The sequence below is a fragment of the Cynocephalus volans genome, chromosome 10 (assembly GCF_027409185.1).
Source record: "Cynocephalus volans isolate mCynVol1 chromosome 10, mCynVol1.pri, whole genome shotgun sequence".
Classification (NCBI taxonomy): domain Eukaryota; kingdom Metazoa; phylum Chordata; class Mammalia; order Dermoptera; family Cynocephalidae; genus Cynocephalus; species Cynocephalus volans.
The window spans coordinates 83,079,416-83,106,732 of record NC_084469.1 but is presented as its reverse complement, the minus strand read 5'-3'; the positions used below and the strand labels follow the sequence as shown (position 1 = coordinate 83,106,732).

General features: G+C 36.7%; 2 protein-coding genes across 5 annotated transcripts in view; one reads left to right on the top strand and one right to left on the bottom strand.

Annotated features, from left to right (window-relative positions):
- ITFG1 (integrin alpha FG-GAP repeat containing 1) overlaps nucleotides 1-25,001 on the bottom strand; it is a 256,540-nt gene extending 231,539 nt beyond the window's left edge. The window contains exons 1-5 of the mRNA XM_063110734.1: nucleotides 24,625-25,001; nucleotides 22,849-22,921; nucleotides 18,630-18,775; nucleotides 17,210-17,267; nucleotides 15,855-15,929 (exon numbers count right to left, since the gene is read on the bottom strand). Coding sequence (XP_062966804.1) covers nucleotides 15,855-15,929; nucleotides 17,210-17,267; nucleotides 18,630-18,775; nucleotides 22,849-22,921; nucleotides 24,625-24,832 — 560 coding nt within the window. The 5' untranslated portion in view covers nucleotides 24,833-25,001. The remainder of the gene's footprint in view (nucleotides 1-15,854; nucleotides 15,930-17,209; nucleotides 17,268-18,629; nucleotides 18,776-22,848; nucleotides 22,922-24,624) is intronic.
- Nucleotides 25,002-25,089: 88 nt separating this feature from the next.
- Nucleotides 25,090-27,317, top strand: part of PHKB (phosphorylase kinase regulatory subunit beta) — a 217,241-nt gene continuing 215,013 nt past the window's right edge. For 2 of the 4 annotated variants that reach the window (XM_063110493.1, XM_063110492.1), the window contains exon 1: nucleotides 25,090-25,219. In XM_063110493.1, coding sequence (XP_062966563.1) covers nucleotides 25,144-25,219 — 76 coding nt within the window. In that variant the 5' untranslated portion in view covers nucleotides 25,090-25,143. The remainder of the gene's footprint in view (nucleotides 25,220-27,317) is intronic. The other 2 variants (XM_063110494.1, XM_063110496.1) reach the window with 2 other exon arrangements.

Below are 27,317 nucleotides of genomic sequence, written 5' to 3'. Positions count from 1 at the left end.
ATCAGAAAAATTTTCTCTATGCAAAGTGTCTGTGTTCTACAAACAGCAACCTCTTCCCAATAACCTCTTTCTACACTCATTTTAGCACACACTGGGCCTAAATACACTTTAACCTACACAAGACAGTAAAATCAAAACTAAGCAGTATTCATAAAAACTAATTTTGTTATTTTTAAAAATACCGTAATATAAGGCCATGGTAATAAAGAAAATCTAAAATAAATTAAGAAATTGCATTTAGCATTTGTTGTAGGATAATTTATGCCAAACAACTCATTTTATTATTCTTTCATACTAAACAAGGTTAGAAATCTTTAAAACGTTTCAATTAAATCTAGTTTAATAGTGGCCCATTCCCTGGCCATTTATTCATTGGTTCTATAATTTTGCAGCATTAAGGTATTTTTAATTACTAACAAAATAATCAGACTAGGGCTAGAGATTCTCAAGTCATTTCAGAAGACTTTCTTAATGTTCCTAACAAATTTGTTTTACATGCCAAATGGAATTAAAAATACAGGCTTTTACAGAGTTGAGCTCAATGAGGTTGATCATGTGGCTCATGTCTTTACTATCTGAGCAGTTATTGATCTCATTCCCTATAAAATTTTTAATAGGCTTATTTTGAAATAAGTTATAGCTAGAATTTTGGAAAAACTGAACTAACTTGTAACAGTTTGTCCTAGAAGCTATTTAACCAAATGTATATTTGAAGAGAAGAATCTAGAACAGTGAAAAAGCAAAAGTCATAAAGGGACAGACTATAGGCCAAATTCAGCATAAAGGTGTTTTTTGTTTGACCCATATATTCCGTTTAAAAATGTTGAATTCACTGTTAAAACTTATTTTTTTTAAAAAAAATCAGATCCCACATCAAAATCTGGATTTCCAGCTTCTCTTGAAATATCAGAAGATCTGGCAACCAACTGGCCCTTTTCAGACAGAACTAGTGCCTACAGGCAGCTGAAGCTCCAATCTTACCAAGCTGTTTCACTCACTTTGGTTTCCTTCTTGGCCCCTCTATATCTTTGAGTTTGCAAGTCCTAACAAAATATTAACTTTTTTCTTGCATTTCTGAACATTTCAAATCAATATTCATGCTACTCACAGTGTTTTAAGTTTTATATTTGTTGCTTATGCTCTGCTATTTTACAACATCTCTTAAAAGGCTGTAGCTGACTCTTAGAATTCATTTTATGCAGTGTCTATTTACCATTCTGATATGTACCAAAAGGTGTGGGGGAGAATGGAAAAGTTGTTGTTTCTTTTTGTGGTACATTTTAAGATGGATCAAAATTGAAGATGTCTAATAGACATTTGTCTATTAGAATTAAAACGTTAAAAAATTTACAATTGAAAACTTCTCTTTTTACCTCTAAAGTTGCTCTTTGTATGAATTATAGTTTTTCAGCAATAAGAAGATACCATATTTTTTAAGCAACTGTACTCACATAAATTGTAATATTCTCATATATGTGCCTAACTCCATTTGAAGGCTAAGGTCACAAAGACAAACTGCTCTGGTTACAAAGGAAGTAACAGCAGAGATAAAAAAGCAATCAGTTCTAAGCCATGTTGAGTCTATTTGCTGACATTTCTTGACCTCTGTAGAAAACTCCAATTATTAGCTTTTCCCCAAAGGAAGCATAATTATTCAAAGTGTTTTAATTTGTGACCATCATCACTCTTAATTTCGAAGAACAACATTTATCAAAGGATGAATTTAAAAGTAATGTCAACTGTAGTTTTTAGTTGCCTATGGTAACTGCTCTTTGAAATGACTGCTAATCTACCCACTCTTCAATAATCAGTTTACACTGAATTAAGATACCTAGGTAAAAGCAGTTACTAGGAGACAGGTCTGTCATGAAGAAGAATCTGATTCTCCAAGTTGCCTAGTTCTCTGGTTCAGTGGTCTTAATTTTTACTCAGATATGCTCCAAAAGAATTTTGAAAAACTATGTACTGCCTATCACATTAAATAATTTCTAAGAAAATTAAATGTTTTCATTGGCTTAAACAGTTGTAAAATAGGTAAGCTTTTCCTCTATTAGAATTAAAAACTGAAAATAAAATTACTTTAAAAAATATATCCAGTGGAATATAAATACAGTATTGAATCATCATCCATCATCATCCACCAAAAAAAAATCCAAAAAAACCCCCAAAACCAAAAACACAATAAAGGTCTTCTTTAATATTCAGAAATTGTACATCTTCTTATTTTATACTGGAATTTGTACTTTCAGTCTATTTTTCTTAGAGAATCATGATGTCAAATGCTTTTATATCTTGTCTTTTTAGTGACAACTCTGCTATAATTCTCTAAACAAAAGTATGTCTACGAACTGGTCTATAAGTTAATGTTGGTATTTAAATTGGTTTTGTTTATGGATCTCAGTCTCTAAAAAAAATCTCTTTGAGGCTGAACTATTTTAACTATTAGTATATAACTGATAAAAACACATACTATGTACTTTAATAACTATAAGCCAAAGGTAAAATTTTACAGGAAATGCATTTTTAAGAATGAATAGAGTTTTAAAATATACTAATTTATTTGTCCTTACAAATATTATGCCTTATTACTAGATGAGATAGGATTCAGCATAAAGCCTATTCCTACTTCTCATTTTTATACATATAAGTGCTAAGAAAACTTGCTCATATAAATAGGTAGATTGGAATAAAATCTACCATAGAATTATAGCAATGATTCTCAATTCTTTGAACTTCTCTGTAGTCATATATCAAAAATCACCTAGTTATGTATCACCAAAAACAATTTTTATTGCTCTATCAGTTAGGTCTTCCTTCAAGCTGTTGAACACAAGGAATTGGAAAGCCACTAACTTGCAAAAGGATGTATAATCCATTCATTAGAGCCATTTACTTTTTCAATTTTTGATAGTATAACAAAAGCATTATCAAGATTTATCGAATAACTATTAGCTATACCAATTACTCCTCATTTAGAGGCACCTGTTTAACCAGATATACTAACAGTTTGGAAAATTTCTTTATTGCATCTCTGCCAATATTATATGGTTTAATAAAATGTTTCTTTATTATATGCTTTAAATATGTTTTCATCAAAATCCCCCCACAAATTTAATATTAAGAAGCTATTCTTATATTTTTAGGTGCGATAAATGTGTTGTGATTATGTATTTTTAAAAAATCTTAATCTTTTAGAGATGTATATTGAAATATTTATAGATTAAAAATGTCTGAGGAAGGGGTATGAAAATAGAGAAATAGGGGAAAAATGTGTAGGTAAAATAATTACTGGCCATAAATTGCTAATTGTTGCAGCTGGGTGATAGGAGCAGTATACGCAAACTCACAGTCTCAGTCTCTCTATCTTTGTATGTTTGAAAGTTTTCATAATAAAAAATTGAAAAAAATAAGAAAAAATTTAAAGTTGCTAATTTAGATCATTTAATTTAGGGAAAATGTCTGACATATAACCCAATTAGCAAAGCCAGTCCTTACTGTCAAATCATTCTACTAATGAAAGTTATTTTCTGCCAGAAAGAGTTTGACTCATTTTAAAAATTCTAATACATGTGTTAACATGTGTTGGCTGCTAACAATGCTGTAGTTACTGCAGCCAATGTCCAGTGCCCGAGTGACTGCCTGTCTTGCTGCCCCAGCCTCCACCGCTCCCACAGCTGTTCCTCCCACCTCATGGCTCTCCCTGTTGCCACTGCGGCCACATGGCTCCATCAGCAGCCCCTCCCACCATGGCCTCTACCAACATGGCCCCTCCTGCTACTGCTGCTCCTGTCTCCCTGCACAGCAATTCAGCCTGTTCCTCACTGCAGACCCTGTGGCTCTTGCCACCCAGCCTGGGTGCCACCAGATCCACCTCACCCAGATACGAGTGTTACTGTGTTTTACTAGGCATGAGGAAAGAGATGAACGAGCGCAGCCCCTTGCCCCTTGGGGTGGGAACTACTTGTGCAGCCCATGTTACTGTCTGGACCCAGAGGCACACATGCGCAGAACCACTGGTGAGTGCAGAAACTTAGGATAGCCAAATAGAGTACAGAATAACACACCCAGCCACCACCAACCCATCCCCCAACTGGGAGCAGCAAGGACTCAGGAGGAGCCTCTGCCTGGAAGAAAGATATACCCACCCAGGCTTACCCATTCAAGCTGAGGAGCAACAGTATACCCTAGTACACCTAGCAGGGTCACTGGACAATAGCTGAGGGGCCAACAAGTTAACTCGGAGACACTTACCTTGCCCAAGGAGCAACAGGGCACCTAGGCATTTCTCCCAGGAACTCATGATCTTGCCAACATCGATGACCCAACACAGTGTCATTCACTTCAGCAAGAAGCTACTGAGTGCCCCAGTGCCCAGGCCACAGAGGCACTCAGAGACAATTCTGACTTTGAATCAGCAGAAGTAACCACACAGAGACCACACTACTGTGTCTACCCAGAACCAAAACTAAAACATGCTCTCTCTTCAAAAGTCACTCCATAGTAGTAGAAGAAACTACTGCTTCATCAGGTGACCAGACATCAATGTAGGCATAGTAGAAATAAGAAAAAACAAGAAAATATGACGCCAAAGAAAAAAGTAATTCTCAAGTACCAGACCCCAAATAGCAAGAAAACCTTGAAATATCTGAAAAGGAATTCAGAACAATCTTAAAGAAACACAATGAGATACAAGAAGACTCACTTAGCAGAACAAAATGAGAAAACCTATCCAAAATATGAAGGAGGAAATTTACAAAGAGATTAATACCTTAAAAAGCAATGTAGCAGAGACTTCCAATCAAGATGGTAGAATAGATGGTACCCAGCGTCACACTCTCCCACAATCAACCAATTTACAACTATTAAAAAGCAATGACTGCCAAGCTAGGGCTGCTAGAGCTCACGGGAAGAGGAGAGACGAATGGAGTTCATGAAGGTGGGAAAAGCCACGATGAGAGAAAGAAAAGACCACTCCAACTGTTTTGACCCCCAAACACTTCAAGACTGGCCCCAGTGTGCACACAGAGCAAGAGCTGGCAAAAGCCACTTCTGTACCCTTTGTGTGAAGTTGCTTGGAGGCTACATGGGAGAAGAGGGCCTTGGTGGCCCCTAGGCCAGCAAGTCCACTAACAGGGTTCCCATGGACCACATAGGAGTGAGGCGCCACAAGAACTGAAAAAAGGAGCCACTCAGAACAGTGAGTCATCGCGAGGGACCAGCATATGGACTATCCCATGGGTAGTGTTTTGGAGTGCAAGGAGTGGGGGAGACTGGCTCACTGGGGAACACTGGGGAACAGCATGGACAATTGATCTGCCCTCCAATCAGCACAGTCCCACTCAGTGGAGACTAGTCAGGAATGCAGACCTGCATGGGGTGTAGTTTGCTGAAAAGACTCAAGCCTGGACCAGAGTTTCCACACAACCCAGGTATACCAGACCTCACAAGACCCTGAAGTGCTTACAAGGTCAACAATTAAAACCTGAGCTGCACAAAAAGTCTTCTCAGAATCATCAGCAAAGCAGCAATTTAACTCAACCACAGGTCTCAAGGGCTGGTTTCCACACTTAGTTCCCCCATTTTAGAAATAACCAAAGGATAATAAATTAGTTCCAGGGCAGAGTTTAAATGGTGGGAATAGCAAATAATCCAACACAAAACTGAAAGAAAAATTAAAAACCCCACAGATCAGAGACAAAGTTCTGATATTAACCAGTAAAGGTCTAACACCAGTAAAGAACACCTATAAAATGTAGAAGGACCAGAAGCCCCCCAGGCTCCCAAACTGGGGTGGTAGGAGGATGAAGGCCCGAGCCACTCCCCCATGATGTCCACATCCAGCCCAGTGATGACCACTGACCCACCAGGAAGCACCATGGGCTCCCAAGCTGGAATGGGGGTGTTGAGGGCCTCAGCCATGCCCTCGACATCCAGATCCAGCTCAGCGAGAACCACCAGGTCACTGGTGGAAGAACCACAGACTCCTGAGCTGGGGCAGTGAGGGGCATCAGCCAATCTTCCCTGATGTCTGCATCCTGCCAGCCATAACTCAGCCACCGCTGGAAGCCCCTTGGGCTCCCCTGACGGAATGAGGAGGGTCCCACAGGCCGCGACCACACTCCCCACTCCCTCTGTCCTCCTCTCCCCACCTTATTCCCATCCCTTTTCCCCTCCTTCCCCAACTGCTCTGCAGCAACATCTTAGAACGTAAAATAATAATAATAAGTAAATTTTAAAAAATAAGATAAAAAATAAGATTAAAAAATGTAGCAGAAAAGTCATTATATAATGACTAACGGGTCTATCATGCAAGAAAATGTAACAATCATAAATATAGATGCACCCTACACTGGAACACCTAGATAGGTAAGTCAAAAACTCTTAGACCTAAAGAGAGAGATAGATCCCAATATAATCATAGGTGAGGACCTCAACACCCCTCTCTCAGAGGGGTGGAGAGAGCATCCAGGTAACAAATTAGAGAAAAACTGGATTATAACTACACTTTAGACAAAACTAGATTTGGCAGAAATCTACAGAACATTTCATCCTGCAGCTACAGAATATACATTCTTCTCATCAGCACACAGAACATTCTCTAGGATAGGGCTCATGTTAGATCACAAATCAAGACTCAACAAATTTAAAAAGACTGAAATCGTTTCAAGTATCTTTCCAGACCACAATAGATTAATACTAGGAATCAATAAAAATGAAGCTTTGGAAACAGCATAAATACATGAAAATTAAACAACATGCTCCTGAATGACCCATGGGTCAAAGAAGAAATTAAACAGGAAATTAAAAATTTTCTTGAAACTAATGAAAATAAAGACATATCATACCAAAACCTGTTGGGTACTGCAAAAGCAATACTAAGACAGAAGTTTATTGCAACACAACAAAAGAACAGTGAGACTCCAAATAAACAACCCAATGTTACACCTCAAAGAACTAGAAAAACAAGAACAATCCAATCCCCAAATTAGTTGATGGAAAGAAGCTCAGAGCACAACTAAATGAAATAGAGACCAAAAATAAATAAATAAATAAAAGATCAATAAAACAAAACGTTAGTTTTTCAAGGAGATAAAATAGATAAACCTCCAGCTAGAATAACTAAAAAAAGGAGAAAGAAGACCCAAGTAATAAAAGTCAGAAATGAAAAAGGAGACATCATGACCGATACCACAGAAAAATAAAGAATTATTAGAGATTATTATGAACAAGTATATGCCAACAAATTTGAAAACCTGGAGGAAATGAATAAATTTCTAGACACATACAAACTACCAAGACTGAACCAAGAAGAAACAGAAAACCTGAACAGACTGGTAACAACCAATGAGGTTGAGGTGGCAATTAGTAGTCTTCCAATAGAAAAAAGCCAAGGACTGGATGGCTTCATTGCTGAAATCTATCAAACTTTTAAAGAGAAATTAACACCAATCCTTTTAAACCTATTTAAAAAAAATTGAAACAGAGGCCATTCTCCCAAACTCATTCTATGAGGCCAGCATCACCCTAATACCAAAATCAGACAAATATACAACAACAAAAAAGAAAACTGCAGGTCTACTTTCTCGATAAACACAGATGCAAAAATCCTCAACAAGATATTAAGAAACAGAATACAGCAACACATCAAAAAAATTATACACTATGATCAAGTGGGATTCTTCCTGGGGATGTAAGAATGGTTTGAGGATGCAAGGATGGTTTGAGGATACAAGGATGATTCGACATATGCAAATTAATAAATGTGATATACCACATCAACAAAAACCAAGGACAAAAACCATATGATTTCAATAGATGCACAAAAAGTGACAAAATTCAACATCCCTTCACGATACAGACTCTCAGCAAATTAAATATAAAAGGAAAGTATCTCAGCACAATAAAAGCCATATATGACAAACCCACCACCAATATCATCCTGAATGGGAAAAATCCCTTAAAAACAAGAACAAGACAGGGATGCCCACTCTCACCACTCCTATTTACCATAGTATTGGAAGTACTAGCCAGAACAATCAGGCAAAGGAAAGAAATAAAGGATATCCAGATTGGAAAAGACAAAGTCAAACTGTCCTGTTTGCAGATGACATAACCTCATAACTAGAAAAACCTATTGACTTTACCGAAAAACTCGTAGAGCTGATAAACAATTTCAGTAAAGTTGCAGGATACAAAATCAACACACAAAAATCAGTAGCATTTTTATACTCTAATAGTGAACTAGCAGAAAAATCAAGAAAGCAAGCCGATTTACAGTAATCATCAGAAATACATCAGGAATCAATTTAACCCAGAAGGTGAAAGGTCTCTACAATGAGAACTACAGATCACTACTGAAATAAATTAAAGAGGACACAAAAAGAGGGAACGACTTTCCATGTTCTTGGTCTGAAAGAATTAACATTGTGAAAATGTCCATACTACCCAAAGTGATCTACAGATTCAATGCAATCCCCATCAAAATACCAAAGACATTCTTCACAGAAATAGAAAAACAATCCTAATATTCATATGGAACAATAAAAGACCACAAATAGCAAAGGCAATCCTGAGCAAAAAAAATAATGCTGGAGATTATACTAACAAAAACAGCATGGTACTGGCATAGAAAAAGACACATGGACCAATGGAACAGAATAAAGAACCCAGAAATCAATCCACATACTTACAGCCAGCTGATCTTTGAGAAAGGTGCCAAGAACATACATTGAAGAAAGGACAGCCTCTTCAATAAATGGTGCTGAGAAAAACTGGATATCCATGTTAGAAGAATGAAACTAGACCCGTAACTCTCACAATATACCAAAATCAACTCAAAATGGATTAAAGACTTAAATATAAGACCTGAAACTATATAACTCCTAGAAGAAAACATAGGGGAAACATTGCAGGAAGTAGGACTGGGCATAGACTTCATGAATTTGACCCCCAAATCACAGGCAACAAAAGGAAAAATAAACAAACGGGATATATCAAACTACAAAGCTTCTGCACAGCAAAAGAAACAACTAACAAACAGAGAGAAAAGACACCGGAGTGGGAGAAAATATTCGCAAACTATGCATCCAGCAAGGGATTAATATCCAAAATATACAAGGAACTCAAACAACTTAACAGTAGAAATACAATTAACCTGAATAAAAAATGGGCAAAGGAGCTGCATAGACATTTCTCGAAGGAATACATACAAATGGCCAACAGGTACACGAGAAAATGCTCAATATCACTAGGCATCTAGGAAATGCAAATCAAAACTACCCTGAGATACCATCTCACCCCAGTTAGACTGGCTATTATCAAAGACAGAGAATAACAAATGCTGGTGAAGATGCAGAGAAAGGGGAACCATCCTACACTGTTGGTAGGACTGTAAATTAGTGCAGCCAGTATGGAGGTTTCTCAAACAACTATAGATAGAACTGCCATACAATCTGGCAATCCCACTGCTGGTGGGATTCCCATAGGAATGGAAATCATCTTGTTGAAGGGATACCTGCACTCCCATGTTTATCTCAGCTCTATTCACAATAGCCAAGAGTTGGAACCAACCTAAATGTCTATCAATGGATGACTGGATAAGAAAAATGTGGTATATACACCCAATGAAATATTACACTGCCATAAAAAAAGAATGAAATTCTGCCATTCATAGCAACATGGATGAGCTTCAAGAAAATTATGTTGAGTGAAATAAGCCAGGCATAGAAAGAGAAATACCTCATGTCTTCTCTCATAAGTGGGAGCTAAAAAATAAATAAATTAAAAAAACAGAAAGCAAGAAAGAAACAAAAATCACAATAATAAATTAAACTTTTCAAAAAGAACAGACTAGAGGTGGGAAAGGTGGAGGGGGAAAACGGTTCACAAGAAATTGGTTAAGGGTCACAATGAATGATCACATTTTCTAATAATGAATATACTAATTATCCTGATTTGATCATTACATATTGTGAATGGATATTGATATTCAACTCTGTACCCCGCAAATATATATAATCAATTATGTCTTAATAAAAAAACCTAAGTGTTTCAAGGAATATTATAAAAAATACTACAAAATTACAGAATATATAGTGTAGGATAGATTATTAACCAAAAGCAGTCAAGATTAAAATAATGCAATTCTGATAAAATTCATTTATCTATTTTTATAAAATAGGTTATAAAACCCCGATCATAAAACAACATCCTATTTATTATTAGTTAACTTATAGCAATGCAATGTAATGCAGCAAAATAATTTGTTACAATTTGTATGATAAATGACATAATAGTCCTTCAGTAAATGTGTTTGCGCATTGAACTCTGGGTCTGGATTTTGGAGTAATTAAATAAAAATAGAGAATAAAAATCAGAAATAATACCATTTCTTTCTCATTTCATCAAACACAGCAAACTTTTCCTGTGACTTTAATAAAAGGGAAAGCTATATACTGCAAAAAATTATTTGGCTCAGAAACCAGCATGTAAATTTATTTTTAATTAATATGATACAGAAAACAGTAAAGATAAAATTTCATAAGATGGTTAACTTTAAATGGAATTTTCTTGATGTGATTTGATAAAATATAATGCTACATTACAGAAAAATGCATGTCTAATATGAAAGAAATTACAAAAATGTTTTAGCCTTAGAGAACATTCCAGTCACACTGAAAACAATCATTGTCATCATCCAAAATTACTTTGGAATGAAAGGTAACTTCTTTCCATTTAATGATGTGTCCTAGGGATAGAGTACTAAGAATAGCTGAAAGATCTGCCTTTTGGAATTCGGTGTTTCTTATGGATGCTCTCTTTGCTTGGCTCTCTCAACAATAATAATTGATTCTTTCACAATAGTCAAGGGACGAAAGAGGCAAAGTCATTAAAACAAAATGTCTTTCTACTATGACTCCATTCTAGTACATCTTAATTTAGGCTATCTCTATGTGAACCAAAATGCCTGCTTTTGCAGTCAAGCTTCACATTAAGAGAAATACATATAAGAAATAGAAAGACTAGATGTTCTGTTATTTCGGATATCTGGATTACCCATAAAAGGAGGTTTCCCCTGTGTTTGGTGCATATGGGTTTTTACTCACCAGGAAATGCACCATTGGTAAGATTTAAGAAGGGTAAGGAATATATATGAAGGAGAAGAAAGTTACAGTGAAAATAGGTACATTCTCAGACACATCAATTTTAGATAAGAAAAGCTATGAAACCCAAGGATCAAGAAGGTGATTTGCCTAAAATCTTAAGGACCTCTCAGCAATAACATCTTATATTCATAAGAGGAAATATGGAGATTTTTTTCAGCCATATCTGTACTTTGTCTCAATACTCCTACCTCTACAGGGTATGCAACAGTAATATTACACCTAAGAGACATGACTAGCAGCACTGGCTCCTAGGACAGGCAGATACTACAAATGAGCAGGCAATGTGAAGAAGCATAAGCCCACAAATGAACCCACACCTCCACTCAGGACTACCATGTAACTCACTCAGGAACTAGAGCACAGAACTTAGACCTTCATACTGTTAAGAATCAAGTATTTATAGGGCATTTTCAACAGCACATAAACTTTTAAAAAATGCAAAATGAATCTAATAAAAGAGGACTTAACCTATATTTTCAGAAATTATAAATGTATAAATGATTCTGATGCATTTTACCCTACATTGAAATTGTAATATATACTAATCTTATTCAAAGTCTGCTGTATAAATGACTTTTTCTAACTATACCAGTTTTAAAATGAACTCTTTTATAATACATATGCAAATACTAATGAGATAAAACAAAATGGCTTCCTCTCAAAGGAAGACACATAATTCTGATACATGCTAAGAAAAATATGCTGAATTCAAGACACTTTTAAATATTATCAATTATTACCTTTATGATGAAGTGTTACTATCAAATTTATTTGCATAGAAAGCATAAAACTATCCTTTTCTCAAAAGGATAATATCTTTCTGAATGTTTACTATAAATACACATGCAAAAATTAAGATTTAAATAAAAGCAAGATGACTAAATTTTGAGGGCAACATCTTAAACCATTTACTTAGAAACAAACAAAATTTAATTTAAATATAATACTACCAACTAGCATCCAAAACAAAGCAGTATGATAAATCACCAGAGAATCTTCGGTCATTTAACTGACCCCTCAAAAGCATCTGGTGGGACTCCAGGAATCAAAATTATGGATCCTTAAGAAATTATGTCATGCCACTTCAAATAATCACAGCATATAAAAATTTAAGTCATCTGCCAAAAGCTTTTCACTATCTCTGTGGTATAATTTTGAAAAGAAAAAGGCTTGGGTGAGAAACATTGGGATAATAAATCAATTTATCTCCAATAGCAAAGTTTCTTTAGGAAAAGAGAAGAGTTAGAAAACTGATGTAATGTTTCCATGGAAATACTGATAAAAACCTGATTTCTCAAGTTCTAATGGATTCCTTTTAACAACAGCATTAAAAATATAAATGGTATATGGGGTGAGAAAGGAAGGGGAAACCTATGAAAACATGAATCATTTCAAAGCCACCTTTTTTGGTTAAGATTATGAGTACCAATGCTGATTACAAAGTTAAAAGCTGCGCCTTGAGGATTATTTGGTTTTATTTTCTGTTATACAACTCATCATAATTTTCATATTCTTTCTACTCAATAGATTTAAGTGATACATCATATTATTATTTCATTAAGATAAATATTTATAATATTATATGAAATGCATCGGCAAACAAATAAAATCAGCAGTAAAAATAAAGGATGATTAATTAAATCAGTCATTGGTTAGAAAGTGAGAATAAGTGAAATGTTAGATGGAAAATAGTGATTTAGTCCTTCCAGATTGACAATAGCTCACTATACTTAAATAGTGGATAGAGTTTTTTCTGATAACAGAGGGAAGAAACCTACCACCACAACTAACAGTTAAAAATGGCTACTTTTAGTGCCACTATTATTACATTCAAAATTTTCATGCAATCATTTGTGAAGTAAACAGAGTTTTGGGAAAGTATATATCTGTCACATACTTAACATTAATATCTCCAAGTATACAACTTGGGCCTGGTCCAGAAATGTGTTTGAACTCAATATGTGAGTCATAGAAGATTTGACCAACATGATATATGGTCTTGATTAAAATTACACACACAAGTGTTTTCACTTCAATACTAAAAACAATATTTTGAATGCTTATGTAACAGCAGTTTCAAATACCCTCCTATAGAAAATGCTCATTAACAATAATCTCACATCACTGGCAGAAGGTGCTCTAATACTTAATAGCTAGGTATTATTTCTAAGTAATGTGGCACATTATTACATTATTTCAAGTCATTATAAAGTAAAGTTGAGGTGCAAACTGAAGCCTCACCTTTGACCATTTAACACACTTCAATTATCTCCTGCACTTCAGTAGATTTAGCACCCTTCCTTTCTCTGTCAGATAAACTCCACTACACCAATTACAAGGGTTACTTCTACGTATTACCACTGTCTGCTTAGACTGAGCATTTGCACCTTTACTCCAGACAAACTGGTTGTGCTAGTTTTAACTGTGGGAAACCTCTGATTTCCATGTCTGTACTGGGCCAAGTATAGGCCTGGGTTTTCCAGCACAATCCTATGGAAGCATTTAGCACTCTAATAAAGACCACTACAAGTTTCCCTTAAAACTAAGGTGCTGGCCAAATGTAATTAAATTTAAGGTGATCTTGGGTATGGTATACCCATAAAGCATAATATTTAAGTTGCAAAACACAGATTTCTGGATAAATCAAGTGAGTTTAGACTCCTTGATAAATAGGATTGGGCTGCCAATCAAGGTCATATGAATAGTCCAAAATGTTGATCCTGATAGTTTTTTCACTTACGTGTCTATGCCTGTGTCTATTGTTTATAAAACTGAATATATTTATCTTATTTTAGTAACATATTAATGTTGGCTCCCACAGAAACATGTTCAGCTTTTTGCTGTCTGAATCATGATACTGCTAGGCTACAGTCATCCTAACAATGCTATCGACAAAAATTCTTTTCTGTCAATTTATATAACTTCATTCTTTAAATCGGCATCAGGACAAATAATCTTGGATTCAAATTTGTCACTTAGAGTATGGTTAGCTACTATAGTTTAATGTGTAACTGAAGTTTAAATGAGATATATCATAAAATACCAGAGTACTATTCCAGTATATTGGAGTATACCAGAATATAATACATAAATAATGCAAGTGAACATGTGTTTAGGCATAGTAAGTTTTAAAAGCCATACTTTTTCAAGAAGGATCAGAGAAAAAATCTAATATAGAATTCAGAACAAATAAGTTATGATACTATCACATGACATTTAAATAGTTTTCTTATAGATTAAATTAAAAACTCCATAAAGATATTAAAAGTTTTACTTTTTGAAATATCAACAAAAGCTGTTTCGCAAGCTTTAATTTCTAAAAGCCAAACTATATCAAATTAAAGATATTCCAATTATTTCTTTGACCAAAATGGAGATGAACATGAAATGAACCAGGACAGAAGTCATCACCACATTCTCAATCACATCTGCCTTTGAACAGAGGAAAAGAAAGGACACAGTTTCCTGAACAGTCTCAACTAGCTGTGGTGGGAGTGGAGTGGCCTATGTTGTTCACCTCATCCCACCCATCCTGAGTTCCTCCTAGACATGGCCACAAAAGCAAATCAGAATCTCCATTCAATTTGTGTCTAAAGCAGGAGTCTCTTCCAGATATTTTTCAGAGTTTGGGACAAAACAAACAGATTTCTCATTCAAAATTCACAATAATTCTTTCAAAGTTCACTATGACTAGAATCAAAACACCCATATTCTTTACTGAAAACCTCCAGAAAACAGTGTTAAGAAATATGATAGTTTCTCTTCACAATACCTTAAATTTTGATAATTTATGCATCCGTATGCCTATGAATCACATTTTGAAAACTAATCATAAAAACACACTAATTCTACAAAACATAGAGAGAAAATTCATTAGATTGCCATGTAGTTGCAGAAGACAGATTGATAAAGGTGGTTCTCTGCACTTTCCAGAAAGTCAGAGGAGTAAATAAATGTGTTCTGTACTGTTGAACTAAATTTTGCCTTATCAGAAACAGAAAAAATTAAGCAGATTGAAGATATCTTATGAAAAGTATCTTGTCATGATGAATTCTTATGCTAGGAGGACAGTTCTATTTAAATCCAGAGTAATTATAACAGAGATTTTTGAGTTGCAAGATTTCAGACAGTTTTTCCAAAGGATTGCATGCTTGGATAATGAGAGAGGACTAACATACATACTGCTCAAGGATAAAGTACACACCGAAAAGTTTCAGAGCTTAGAGGAGGAGTGCTTACATTTTTAGGCAATTACTGATTGTTCACTGAACAAATGAAGGAAAGAAGAAACACAGCTTACCAACTAAAGTCTGGGAGCTAACATGACTAAAGTGGAGGATCCAATCAAGACTGCAGCTATCCATCCTATTTAAATTAGATCTTTCCATTTCCAAAAACATCTAATAAACCAACGTTTAATCGGGACTTGGAAAGTTTATATCTCTAATTTCCAGGGAATTAAAAGAAACAAGCTGTGTCTATATAGAAAGCAGTTGTAGATCAAACCTGAAAGGTTTAAGAAAGCTTATGTTGACCAAATGCTCTTTTAAAAATCTTTAAGAGCAAGGATTTCCAATGAACAATTTTTTTTTCCCAATGGTTAAAGCACTCCATTCATATAGACACACAGTCCCTGCAGTAGCAACAATACATTCAATTAATTACATGGTTATAATCATATTTACTCACCCTCCTAATAGTATCTGTGGTTGGTTGGACTGATTTGTGATACCAAATATATCAGGAATTAGATCACCATTGAAGCTGAAAAGAAAACATTTACAATATTAAGTAACTATTAAATTCTCACCTCTAATTAGTTTTAAAAGTTAAAAAAAAAAAAAACTTTTGGGAGGTGTGGTAAACATTAGAATGTTCAGCAATATCTAGTTGAGGTCAATAAAACGTCAGCACAAGTGACATGTGTTACTTCCAAAGCACAGTGTTTGATTTTTGTTACTGGATCCTCCAGCCGTCTCTAAGCCTGCCATGACAATGAGAAGAACACGTGTTTCAGATGGCCCAGCTACAAAGACAGAGAGGCCTCTGACAGTCTGACTCTCCAAGAGATGGCATAGAGCCGAGCCAATTGCTGACCCAAACTGCACATGTAGTATGAGCAAGAAATAAACTTCTGTTATGAGATTTTGGCAATGTCTATAACTTCTCCATAAGCTAGTCTATTAGTGAGTAATAAAGAGACAGCTCTAATTACTAGAAACTTATTTCAGAATCATGACCAAAATTTAGATGGGCTTAGGAGCAATAAACTCCCCTCAAAAATCCCTAGCTGTTAAAAAATTTATACTGGTCATTGAACATCGTAACAAAAATAAAAAAAATTCACAACTATAATAGAAATCAGGCTGAGTACCTTTCAGAAGATTAATCCTTGGATTTATAGTTCAGATTTCTATTGGCCACTGACCTATTGCTGAATGACTATGATTTTAATAACTGTAAGAAAGGCAGTAATGGTAAAAAAAAAAAAAAATATGGCCATATTTTGCTTTAGTTCCAAGAATGATTTCTACCTCATTACCAAAATACCCTACCAGAAATTTGGATTTAATTATCCTGTTACAGGAGTGTATTTTTAGGAAATAAATGAGAACACAAAACAACAGTTATAACAAGGACAAAAATTTCTCCTTAATATAAAAATCTTTCTAAATTTCTGAAGGAAACACTGTATCTTTCATATTCGTCAATCAAGCATAACAGTTTTACTCAAAAACAGCTATCTAAATTCTTTGAGTAACGACATGGCTAACAAGAACAAAGGTCCATAATGAACACATTCTAAGCTAGTGAAGCAAAAACACAACTCTCTTCCTTTTCACAACATGATGAATTTCATTTTTCTCTTTCCTCTATCACGGCAAATAAATATCATGTAATCAAGAGTATAAGCCCCTATCAGCTTTAAGGGAGAGAGAATTTAGTGTCAATTTGAGTACTACTAACAAAGTAGTTTCCTATGTAAAGATTTTATTATGTGTTTAAGTTTAAAATCATTCCAAAGCAAGCAAGCACATACTTACTCCATAATTAGTGGTTCATCTTGAAAAGTCCTATTGAGTATTGTCATATTGTTAGGATCTGTAAAAAGAGAATATATATATAAATTATCAGGCATTTTCTGTTACTTTTGATATCTTCACTTAGGGAAAATATTCTTTTATTCTTTTCAAGATTCATCTCTAATTTATTCCAACTATTATCATTAATGAGACATTATAAATCTAATTTAAATGGACATGAAACTTATAAAGATAAAATATCGGGAGAGTTCATTCTACAGTGAAGACCACTATTACGATAACTTCCTTCTGAGGCACCCACCTAAAAATCTCTTAGCTGAGTTCTCTATACAATTTAGCATGAGAGAGCAGTTGGCGATTAACAAAGTTTTGGGAAAAGAAGCCAAAACATGCACAATCAACTACCTTACTCTGAAATGTCCATGCTTATCATACAGTGCTTTGTATATGGTACTCCTTCTTTAAATTCTTATTGACTGAATGAATATAAAATATTGAGATTACAGCTCATAACGCTAAACGTGACAGAAACACAACTCCATTTGTCTCCCTTGAAATCTGGCTCCATGGACAAAGTTATCTATTTAGGTATAATTAATTGGCTTTTCAGATAAGACTTGAAGGTTTGTTAATGAATATGGCAGACTTACTCTCAACATCTACTTCAACTCTTTTTGTGCTTTCCTGTACTGGGGAGACTAGAAACCAAAAACAGCATTTCCCACATATCCTTGCATCTGAGATGCTAAATAAAAGTTAAGCCTTGCCAATCAGAAACACTGTGAGGTTTTTTTTTTTTTTTTTTTTTTTTGGTGGCTGGCCAGTACCAGAACTGAACCCGTGGCCTTGGGGTTATAAGGCTGCACTCTAACCAACTGAGCTAACTTGTCAGCCCAGAAACACTGTGAGGTTTAAAGGCATGAGTGAGGCAAAAGCTGTGCTTCTGCTATTTCTACCTCGATGTCTGCTCACTGAATTTGGGAATATCAAGAGGCCTCGTGCAGCATCCATTCTGCTGGTGAGAATCATAGCAGGCACAGCGTCATTCTGGCAGCTGCTATACAACTGGCCACTTCTGATAGTTAAATGAGGTAGTAGCTTCCTTGATGGTACTTGGGATTTTGCTCCTGAAAGCTCAATCTAGAGTCTGTTCTTCAGCCATCTCAATAAATCTGGAAACCTTTAAAACACTGTAATCTCTCTCTTCTTTAAGCTAGCAAGAGCAGATTTTGTTCTCTCGAACTGACCCCAGACTGGTCCTGGTTGAAAAAGAAAAATCAGAAAATAAACTTTAAAAAATTTTTTTACAATTACTGACATCCAAGTACAGCATTTTGGAACTGATCCCAGAACAATATTTTTGGTACATATACCTTTCTTATCCAATGACAAATATTAAAAACTCTTAAAATAAATTCACCTAATGTTTGATTTTGTCCCCAGAAGATAACAGCTCCTAATTCGTTGTTGGCATGATTTTTTGGAAAATATGTCAGAAGGACATCCATTTGTGAATCCCCATCATAATCCCCAGGCACCACACTTGTTATCAATGCACTGTGATTCCTAAATGAAGCAAGCATTTAAAAATATTCAAACAAGTTATTAGAAAAGAACATCTCTATATTTCTACCATACAAAAATATTTTCAATTTAAAATTTTACAGAACCAATTAATCTCACTTTCTTCTTTAATTATTTTATCATCCCTCATGTACGTAAACCTCTTTGGTCTACAAAAGAGTTCAGAATGAATGCAGTCTAGTCTTAAGAAACAATATAAATCTAAAATATATCAAAGGAAAACTTGTTTATGTTGAAGCAGTGACTAACACTGTCCTTTTATTTAGTTCCTTTATCAAGGACACCAAGACATTTGAATGGTGTTTATAACAAATGGAGGCTCATAATTAATTGCTAAAGCAGCAAGAAATATCCCTGTGATTTTATTAAAAGATATTTTTTATGAAATATTTAGTGTTTTTTAATGTAGATTTAAAATTTACAGTGAAAATTAAACAATCATTTTATTTCTGAAAGGTAGTCAACATTCACAGTAGGAAATACATTTTTATCAAACCTGGCAACATATTATCCAAACATATATAACTAATTTTATATATCTGCTAATAAAATAAATCTCAAATTATATTAACCTTGAAAATTTAACATCCTGGAGTCTTGTCATAATTGTCTGAGTGACCCAATCAAAAACACTGGCCTTAAATTCAACTTATATTTAATTCTACTTAGAGCAAATAGCAAAACAGCAAATTTCCAATTAGGCTATAGATAACTATTTTCTAAATGCATCAGTGATAGTCCCTTTTCCCTCTCACTCAGCAAGGCAAGAACCGAGTGGTTTATTTCTGGAAAGTCTCAGGCATTAAGGACTTAAGTTACAGAAAAGGATAAAATTTTGGCCTTCTGCTAAAAACAGGGAGTTAATGGAAAGTCTACAAAAGGAACAGTTTGACCCTTGCCCCAGCTCTACCTACCATATTCCTAGAATCGGCCAGTCAGGAGTATAGACACGGGGCAAGAAAGAGTAGAGAAGTCCTACCAGGGAAAGCATTTCCAATTAGCTCTTTAGTGCCTTACTCATAAATATGAATAGATAACTGCCTTTTGAAGAAAAATGAATATTAAAAAGAGCTAGAACAAATAGTAATAAAAAACCTGAAGAAATCAGAGCTAATGAAGAGAACCAAAGAAAATTTCAAAGTTACACTTGAGACAGAAGAAAGTGTGTCAATTAAAATAAAATAGCATGCTAAGAGAAAACAAAAGTAAGAGAACAAAGAAAACCTTGGAAATTAAAAATATAATAGCTAACATAAAAAATTAATAGAAGGCTAAGAAGAGAAAGTTGAGAAAACTCCTGGAAAGTAAAACAAAAACAACAACAAAAAACAACCAGATAAGCTAAAGGAATAAAGGATGGACCCAGGCAGACCAATAACCAACTGATAGAAATTACTGAAAGAAAGAAGGACAAAAATTATCAAAGAAGTAATATAAGAATATTTCAAAAAGCCTCCACTGAGGCCTCCCGTTTGAAAGGGCCACCTAATCCCTTGCATAATAAAAGAAAAATAATCTACACCAAAGCACATCACCATAAAATCAGAGCAAAAGGGATAAAGAAAAGATTCTAATAGCTTCCAAAATCAAAAATAAAACAAGTTACACTGGAAGGATTAGGAGAAAAAATAGGATTGGATTTTAAAACAGCAACCCATGAAGCTAGAAGACATTAAGCCAACTAAAATGTAAAGAGTGAGCAGAAAAAGTTTTTGGACGTGCAAGGACCTAACATGCATCTTTTCTCAGGAACTTCCTGAGGGACACACTTCATTGAAGTAAATGAGAAGTGAAGACAAAAATGGCACAAGATCCAAGAAATAGGGATTGAACAAAGAACAGCAAAGGGAAAGTCTCGAAATAGTATGTCTGCAGAAGGCCTAGAGAATGAATCCAGATTGGACAGGAGTGGAGAGGACCCAATGGCAAAAACAAAAATGCATGATGATCATATGGCCAACAGAATGAAACATCTGCAAAGAAATTAAGGATATGTACACAGAAAACTACGCAGAGTATTTTGGAAAAAAAAAAAAATTTACTCCAGGTGAGGAAAACTGTACAAGAAATAAAATAATGTACACTACAGGCTCTGAAGTCCATAAAAACTACAAAGTTAAAATATAAACAACAATTACTAATTTAACTAAAAATTATGATATAACTGTATTGGGACAATGGAGATAATTAAATATGCTAAATCTTTATCTACGCTAACAAAAAAAATCAAGAGATAAAGATTAAAAAATGGTAATTCAAGAAATTACAGTATAAAAATTTATTTTAAAATATGAAAATAAACATCAGAAGAAATAGCTAAAAGTTTTAAAAGTGGTTGATCTGAGAGGAACAGAAAAGTAGGGGAGAAAAAGGGTAAAGAATAGTTATTTTTACTTTGAAAAATATTCTAAATTAAAATACAAAAAAGAGTTCCTAAATTTTAAAAGAATATAAAACAATTAACATTACATTAATCAAAGAAAAAGACATTAATTCAGATTTTTGTTTCAACTTAGCAGAGTTCAAGCCTGTTATATCCTACAAATTTCCTTAACTTCTAATCTTTCAAGAAAAATCACTTCTAGGCAGTTAGTTCATTTCTTATAGATAATATTTATCAACTTCTATTCCTTCCCCACTCCAAGCATGCTCACATCCAGTATCCAGAAACATTTCTCAAGAGGCATAAGTTCCTATTTATCAATTTATAACTTTCGTCTCTATGTTCTCAAGGCCATTTTTTTCCCTACATGTATTTGATTTTACATTAAATATTGTAGCGTCTGAGCACTAATTAGTCCACAGAGGAACTTTTTTTTTTGGTCTTTTTCGTGACCGGCACTCAGCCAGTGAGTGCACCCGCCATTCCTATACAGGATCCGGCCATTCCTATACAGGATCCGAACCTGCGGCGGGAGCGTCGCTGCGCTCCCAGCGCCGCACTCTCCCGAGCGCCACGGGCTCGGCCCACAGAGGAACTTTTTAAAAAGTTTCCTAAGTAGTCTCTGTTCATCTACATACCAATTCATCCTGTACATGGTTAACAAGTAATTCAATTTAAAATACTGTTTTCATCATCTCTCCTTTGCACAAGGACCTGTAATTATTCCCTTCTTCTCATGGGACTGAGTTTAAACTCTTTCTGATATTTATGATGGTTCTTAGTCTGCCCTGATTTCATCTGCCTAGTTCATAACTTTCCAAAGTGTATCCTCCTCCACCTCTGTCAGGCAAATCTTTCCACCCCTTCTTCATAACATGGTGCTTTACTGGCTCTCTTGTAAATGCTGTGTTCCCAAACTTGAGCACTCTCTCTTAAACTTTACTCATACTAAGGCCAAACTCAACTTCCATGACTCTCTGGAAGCGGCCACTTTGGCCTGCACTGACCCATCTCTTCCTCCTTGAATTCAAACAGCAAACAATCCTTGCTTGTTGTAGTTTCAAAATTGTGTTGGTTCACTATCATTGGAGGTCACTGTTTCATGCAATGCCAACCATACAAAAGAAAAATAAGAACTATTACTTGAATATTGAAAAATTTCAGATAATTTCAAACCCCTGATTTGAATCCCTTCAAAATCAACCTTAAAAACTCCACCATCTATATTAGTCAATAAACAAAAAAATTAGAAGTCATTGATCTTTTTCCCACTGCAAACTAGGTTCCTCTTCTCCCACACATAACACATGGTTGACACCATGAGTCTCTTGTGAGTGACCTGTTCTCACAGACACACTCAGAGTGAAGGACAAATCCCAACACATGCAAGAAAGCACATTACATTGCAAGGAAATGAATAGTGTTTATATAGGAACAAACCTTAATCTACTCAAAATTACTAATTTTTCTAGAATTAAGTCATCTTTAAACTCTGGTACTCTATTTTTTCCTAAGGAATTATTTGCTACTCATATCTTATAACTAATGGTTTTGTATCACACCACCACAGGTAAAAGTAAGACTGATTTCAAAGACAATCTAACCAGCTATTGCATATACATTATTACACTAAGTACTAATGCTTTAGAGAAACAAAAACATTTGTACTTACTTCAAGGATACCTTTACTTTGGGTTTAAAATAGGGTGCACTCTGGTCTGCCAAAAAGACGATTAAATCATTTCCTAAAAGAAGCAAATAAATGATATTGGAAAAATATTTCCTGGTAAGACATCCAATCAGTAATTACAAGAAGCTTTCTGGGCACTGTTCTCAACAAAAAAACTTTTTAATTCTATTCCAGTACATCTGCCCTCTCAAGGATAATCCTACTAGTCTATTGGGGATGCCTAACAATATATCACATGTTCAATGTTGAAAGCAGCAGAGAAACAGTAAGGATGAACATGGAAAATGTAGCTGATCAAGATGAACTCAAGCCAATGGATTCTGCCAGCAGTCAAACTGCTTGACTCAAAAGAAACATATAAAGAACATGCCTTATAATTATACTGTATGTCAAGACTTGTCTTCCCTGAACCTACCAATGCTGCCCCTTATAAGGCTGTTTACTTCATCATGCAGAAGTATGGCACCAACAAACGAACTCCCATTGTAGGTATCTGACAACAAGGACATGATTAAGCATGTAAGCAGAAAAAGCTGAATCCTCCAAGCCCCTCTTCCTATGGCTCCTATGGTAACATCCCCCAGGTTGATGCATTCTCGGAGCTTAATTAGCACTCACTGGGACAGACTTTTGAAATTGTCTAATCAAATATAGGCCATCTTTAAAGTCAAATAGTTTCTGTATCCACTTTGGACGGAGTAGACACAGGTTTGGCAGTATGTGCCCTTCTTGCAATACAGGGTGTCATTCAAAGATACGGAGACTATCCAGGATGCACAAGAGGCTCTGGGGTCCTAGCAAGGGCCCCAAAAAGTCTGGGTCAGGATTCTGTCAGTCAAGCTCTATGCCAGCTTTTCACATCCTTCCTTCATGGCCTTGACCTTTACACAGCACCTGCTTCTATGGATACTCAAGAATGTTAAAACCCCTTAATACCCATTGTTAGCATCAAGATTTACAAGTTAGTTTAGTGATGGTTGAAACAAAGAACTTCCAAGAACCACAAGTTAGCAAAGAAAGCAGAGATTTGGAAGACTAGGGTGGTGGCCAAGGTGAGGAATGGCCAGGTGTACACACACACACACACACACACACACAAAACAGGAGGGAAAAGAGTCTGTAGTTTGAGAATGCTTCCCCAAGTATGCATTGGGTTTGCCAGCGGTCCCTGCAAAATGCTTGTGTGAGCTGTGTAGTGTTTAGGACCTTGAGAGGGCACAGTAGTTTCAAGAAAGCTGGGACCCTGACAAAGGGAGGGGCGGGTGAATTAAGTAAGCGAGGAGGCTGAGAGAAGTCTCCTATGATAAGAAACTGTCAAGTTGTCTCTTTACCTGCTCATCAAAGGGGAAGAAAGATTGAAGTGAAGCAGAGGGGAACGAAGGGCCTTGGGAACGAACGTAGGAGGCAAGCTACAAGGACTCCTGGGAATTAGGAAGGCTTTAGAAAGCAGATGATACCATGGGGGAGGAGAAGGTGCGTGGGTAAGGCCGCGGGCTTCCCAAGAAAAAAACAACTGGGCTGTACTCACGGCTTTTGGGGGTGGGTCAAATTGTGGGGTGGGCGGGTCAGGCCCCGAGGTTGGAAAAAATGGAAGAAAAAGGCAAGCTGTCAGGAATGCTGGAGATAAAGGGAGGGCCCCAGGGCTGGGAGAGAAGGGACAGGAAATGCAGGAGGACTGGCCATCGGGGTAAGGGGTGTGGGGAACAATGGGAGGGGCACACGGACAGCGGACAGAGGGAGGGCCCGGCAAGCACTGACTTTCCCGCAGCACGAAGAGGTCCGTCTGCTTGTCGGAGTTGAGGTCCCCGAAGGCCGCCAGGGTGCCCCAGGCCTCAGCCCCAAAGAGCTCGGCCGTGACGTTGTGCAGCGCCCGCGCCGGGACCGGCCCGACTCCCAGCAGCGCGAGCCCCACAAGGAGCAGCGCCAATAGCGCCCAGGAGCTAGGCAGCCGGCCCGCCGCCGCCATGGCAGCCCCTCGGCCCCCGCCCGCCGGCCCAGCTCCGTGCTTGACGGCAACCGCAAAGCACCGCGCCACCAGCCGAGAGAAAAAGCGCTCAGCCCCGAGGCGCCTACAAGCTGGCACCGGCTCCTCTCTCACTCTCCCCCGGGGCCGCCCCTCTGACGCTAGCTAGGAAGTCAGTGGAGTTAAGGTGAAGCTCGCCCCTACGCTCACTTCCGGCCGGGGCGCCTCCCGACAGTGTCGCGCGGGGAGGCGGGGCGGCGGGCCATGCTGACAGGCGACACTGGAGGCGGTGGCCAAGCCGGCGGCCGAGCGCGATGGCGGGGGCGGCGGGGCTCACGGCCGAAGTGAGCTGGAAGGTTTTGGAGCGGAGAGCCCGGGCCAAGCGCTCAGGTTTGGCTGACTGGCGCGCCGTCTTCTACCCCCTCACTTTGGGTGGTGCTTCCTCTCAAGCACCTTGGGCGGGAGGCAGCTGAGAGTCCAGGAAATGAACCTGTGCCCCGCGTTTCCCCTTAGAAAGCAGGCGGCAGGCCCGTCCGTGCTCCTGATATCGCTTCCTTTCCCACCTCTAAAAATTAGGTGGCCGTCCTAACTGTACTCCGTGTGTATCTCCCCTCAGAAAGTAGGCTGCGGTCCCGATTTAGCTCGGAGTCTTCCGCCTTAGAAATCAGGCGGCAACGCATTCTTGGGAAAGGGAGTGTGTTTTTATGTGTGCACGTCCGCAGAAGTCAGGTAGCTTCGTTCTTAGTTATTACTACGATCTGGCCCTGTTTCAAATACCCCTTTTACATTTTCCACTAGTTCTAAGCCCAACCCGTTATCCGTGTGGCAGAAATTGAGGTTAGATAGGGCCTCGAGTCGCGCAGTGGGTACACGTTGAGCATAGTTAGGGCTCTGAAGGACGTGGATCCCTTCCCCAGGCAAGTGGTCCCAGGTCACATAGTTTTCAGTTGTGGCGCCCAAGGCCGCAGAGGTCAGAGGACGCTGTGCAGGCAGTTGAAACAGTTCAAGTGTCCTGAACTGACTTGTTCAAATTGCAGAGTCACGACTTTAAAGTTAGCTCTTGTGGCTAACTTCTCCGAGAGTTTGGAGTGAAACTTCCCTTACTCCTGGCTGGCTGGAATATTTGAGCAAAAAGTGTGCCCATAAACAGGAAAGGTGGTGGAATGACAAGTCTTAACTTAGAACCTTCCCTTTTAAAGGACTGACAACTGTATGTCATTATTGGGGGATGTGAAAGTCATTGCCTAGGAAAATTAACTCTATTCGCATTGATATGAAGAGGGTTTTTTTCCCCTCAGCTAATGTGTCCCCATTATGCTTTGGGCCTTTCCCATTTATGAAGTTCTTTGTTATCTGTTTTGCACTTTTTTTTTTTTTTTAATTTGGAGAAAGTATCTAATGTCGTAAATCATAACACCCAATCTTTGTTGACAATTTTATTGTTTTTAAACTTTAAAAAATGTTCTGCACTTGTTTACTTCGGGTTATAGTAAAAACACCACCTACAAAGTATGAAAATTTTTCAAAAAGTGACTCTTAGTACATTTTACAGCCAATACAGTTACTTGGAATAGTCACATGAAGTTTTGTTTAACACTTTTTAAAAAAAATTGGTGTCATTTAGTAATGTTGAGTTGGCTACTAACAATGTGGCTATCTAGGTTATAAAAAGTGTTATTGGATTGTTTATGTCTGGACAAAGAGTAACCAGAGTTTTCTTACAGGGAACTGAGCACTGCCCCCAACATATATTTTTGCTTCATTTCTTTTTCCTTTCAAAAGCACGTAGAGTTTTCTTCTCCAATCTTTACTTGTTTCTTCTGAAATGCATGTCTTAACAGTAAGCTTTGAAAACCTTCTCTTTTCTTAACTGAAAAAAATTTCAAGTTTTATTTAGCTGTTGTTGAATGCAGTCACTTAAATCCAGCTTTATGTGCAAAGTAGTTAAGTGAATAGTATCAATGTTGGGTGTTCCTATATGTTTACATCATAGTAGTAAAAAGAGATACCAGTTGAACTCATTCCTCCAAATTAATAGTTATTGAGGTTTCAGATTCTTCCGATAACTCTGTGAAGAATAGATGTTAAAGTTTCTCCACTGAATCATTTACCTCCTGTGTTATTAAAAACAATCAACTTGATTCTGTTTGTTACTTTTAGAAGAATGTATAAACAGCTTTGTTTGAAACTTAAACTAAATTGATTCTGGTATAGACTCCACTGCAGAGTTCTGAGCATTGTTACATAGTAGCATAATGACTTCACTGCACAATAAAGGGATGCTATTCTTATGTAATGTTTAATAAATGGATATTATGTATTTGCTGCCTGACCCATATAAGCAAATGTAATTTATCGAAGCAAAGAAAATCAAATTTTCAAGTCATAAAAGAGAAAATAAAATTATAATGATCCTTAATTGTTGCCTTTGTTGTGCACTGCATCATGTTAATAACTGCTTGCATTGCTTTCAATTAATTTAATGCCG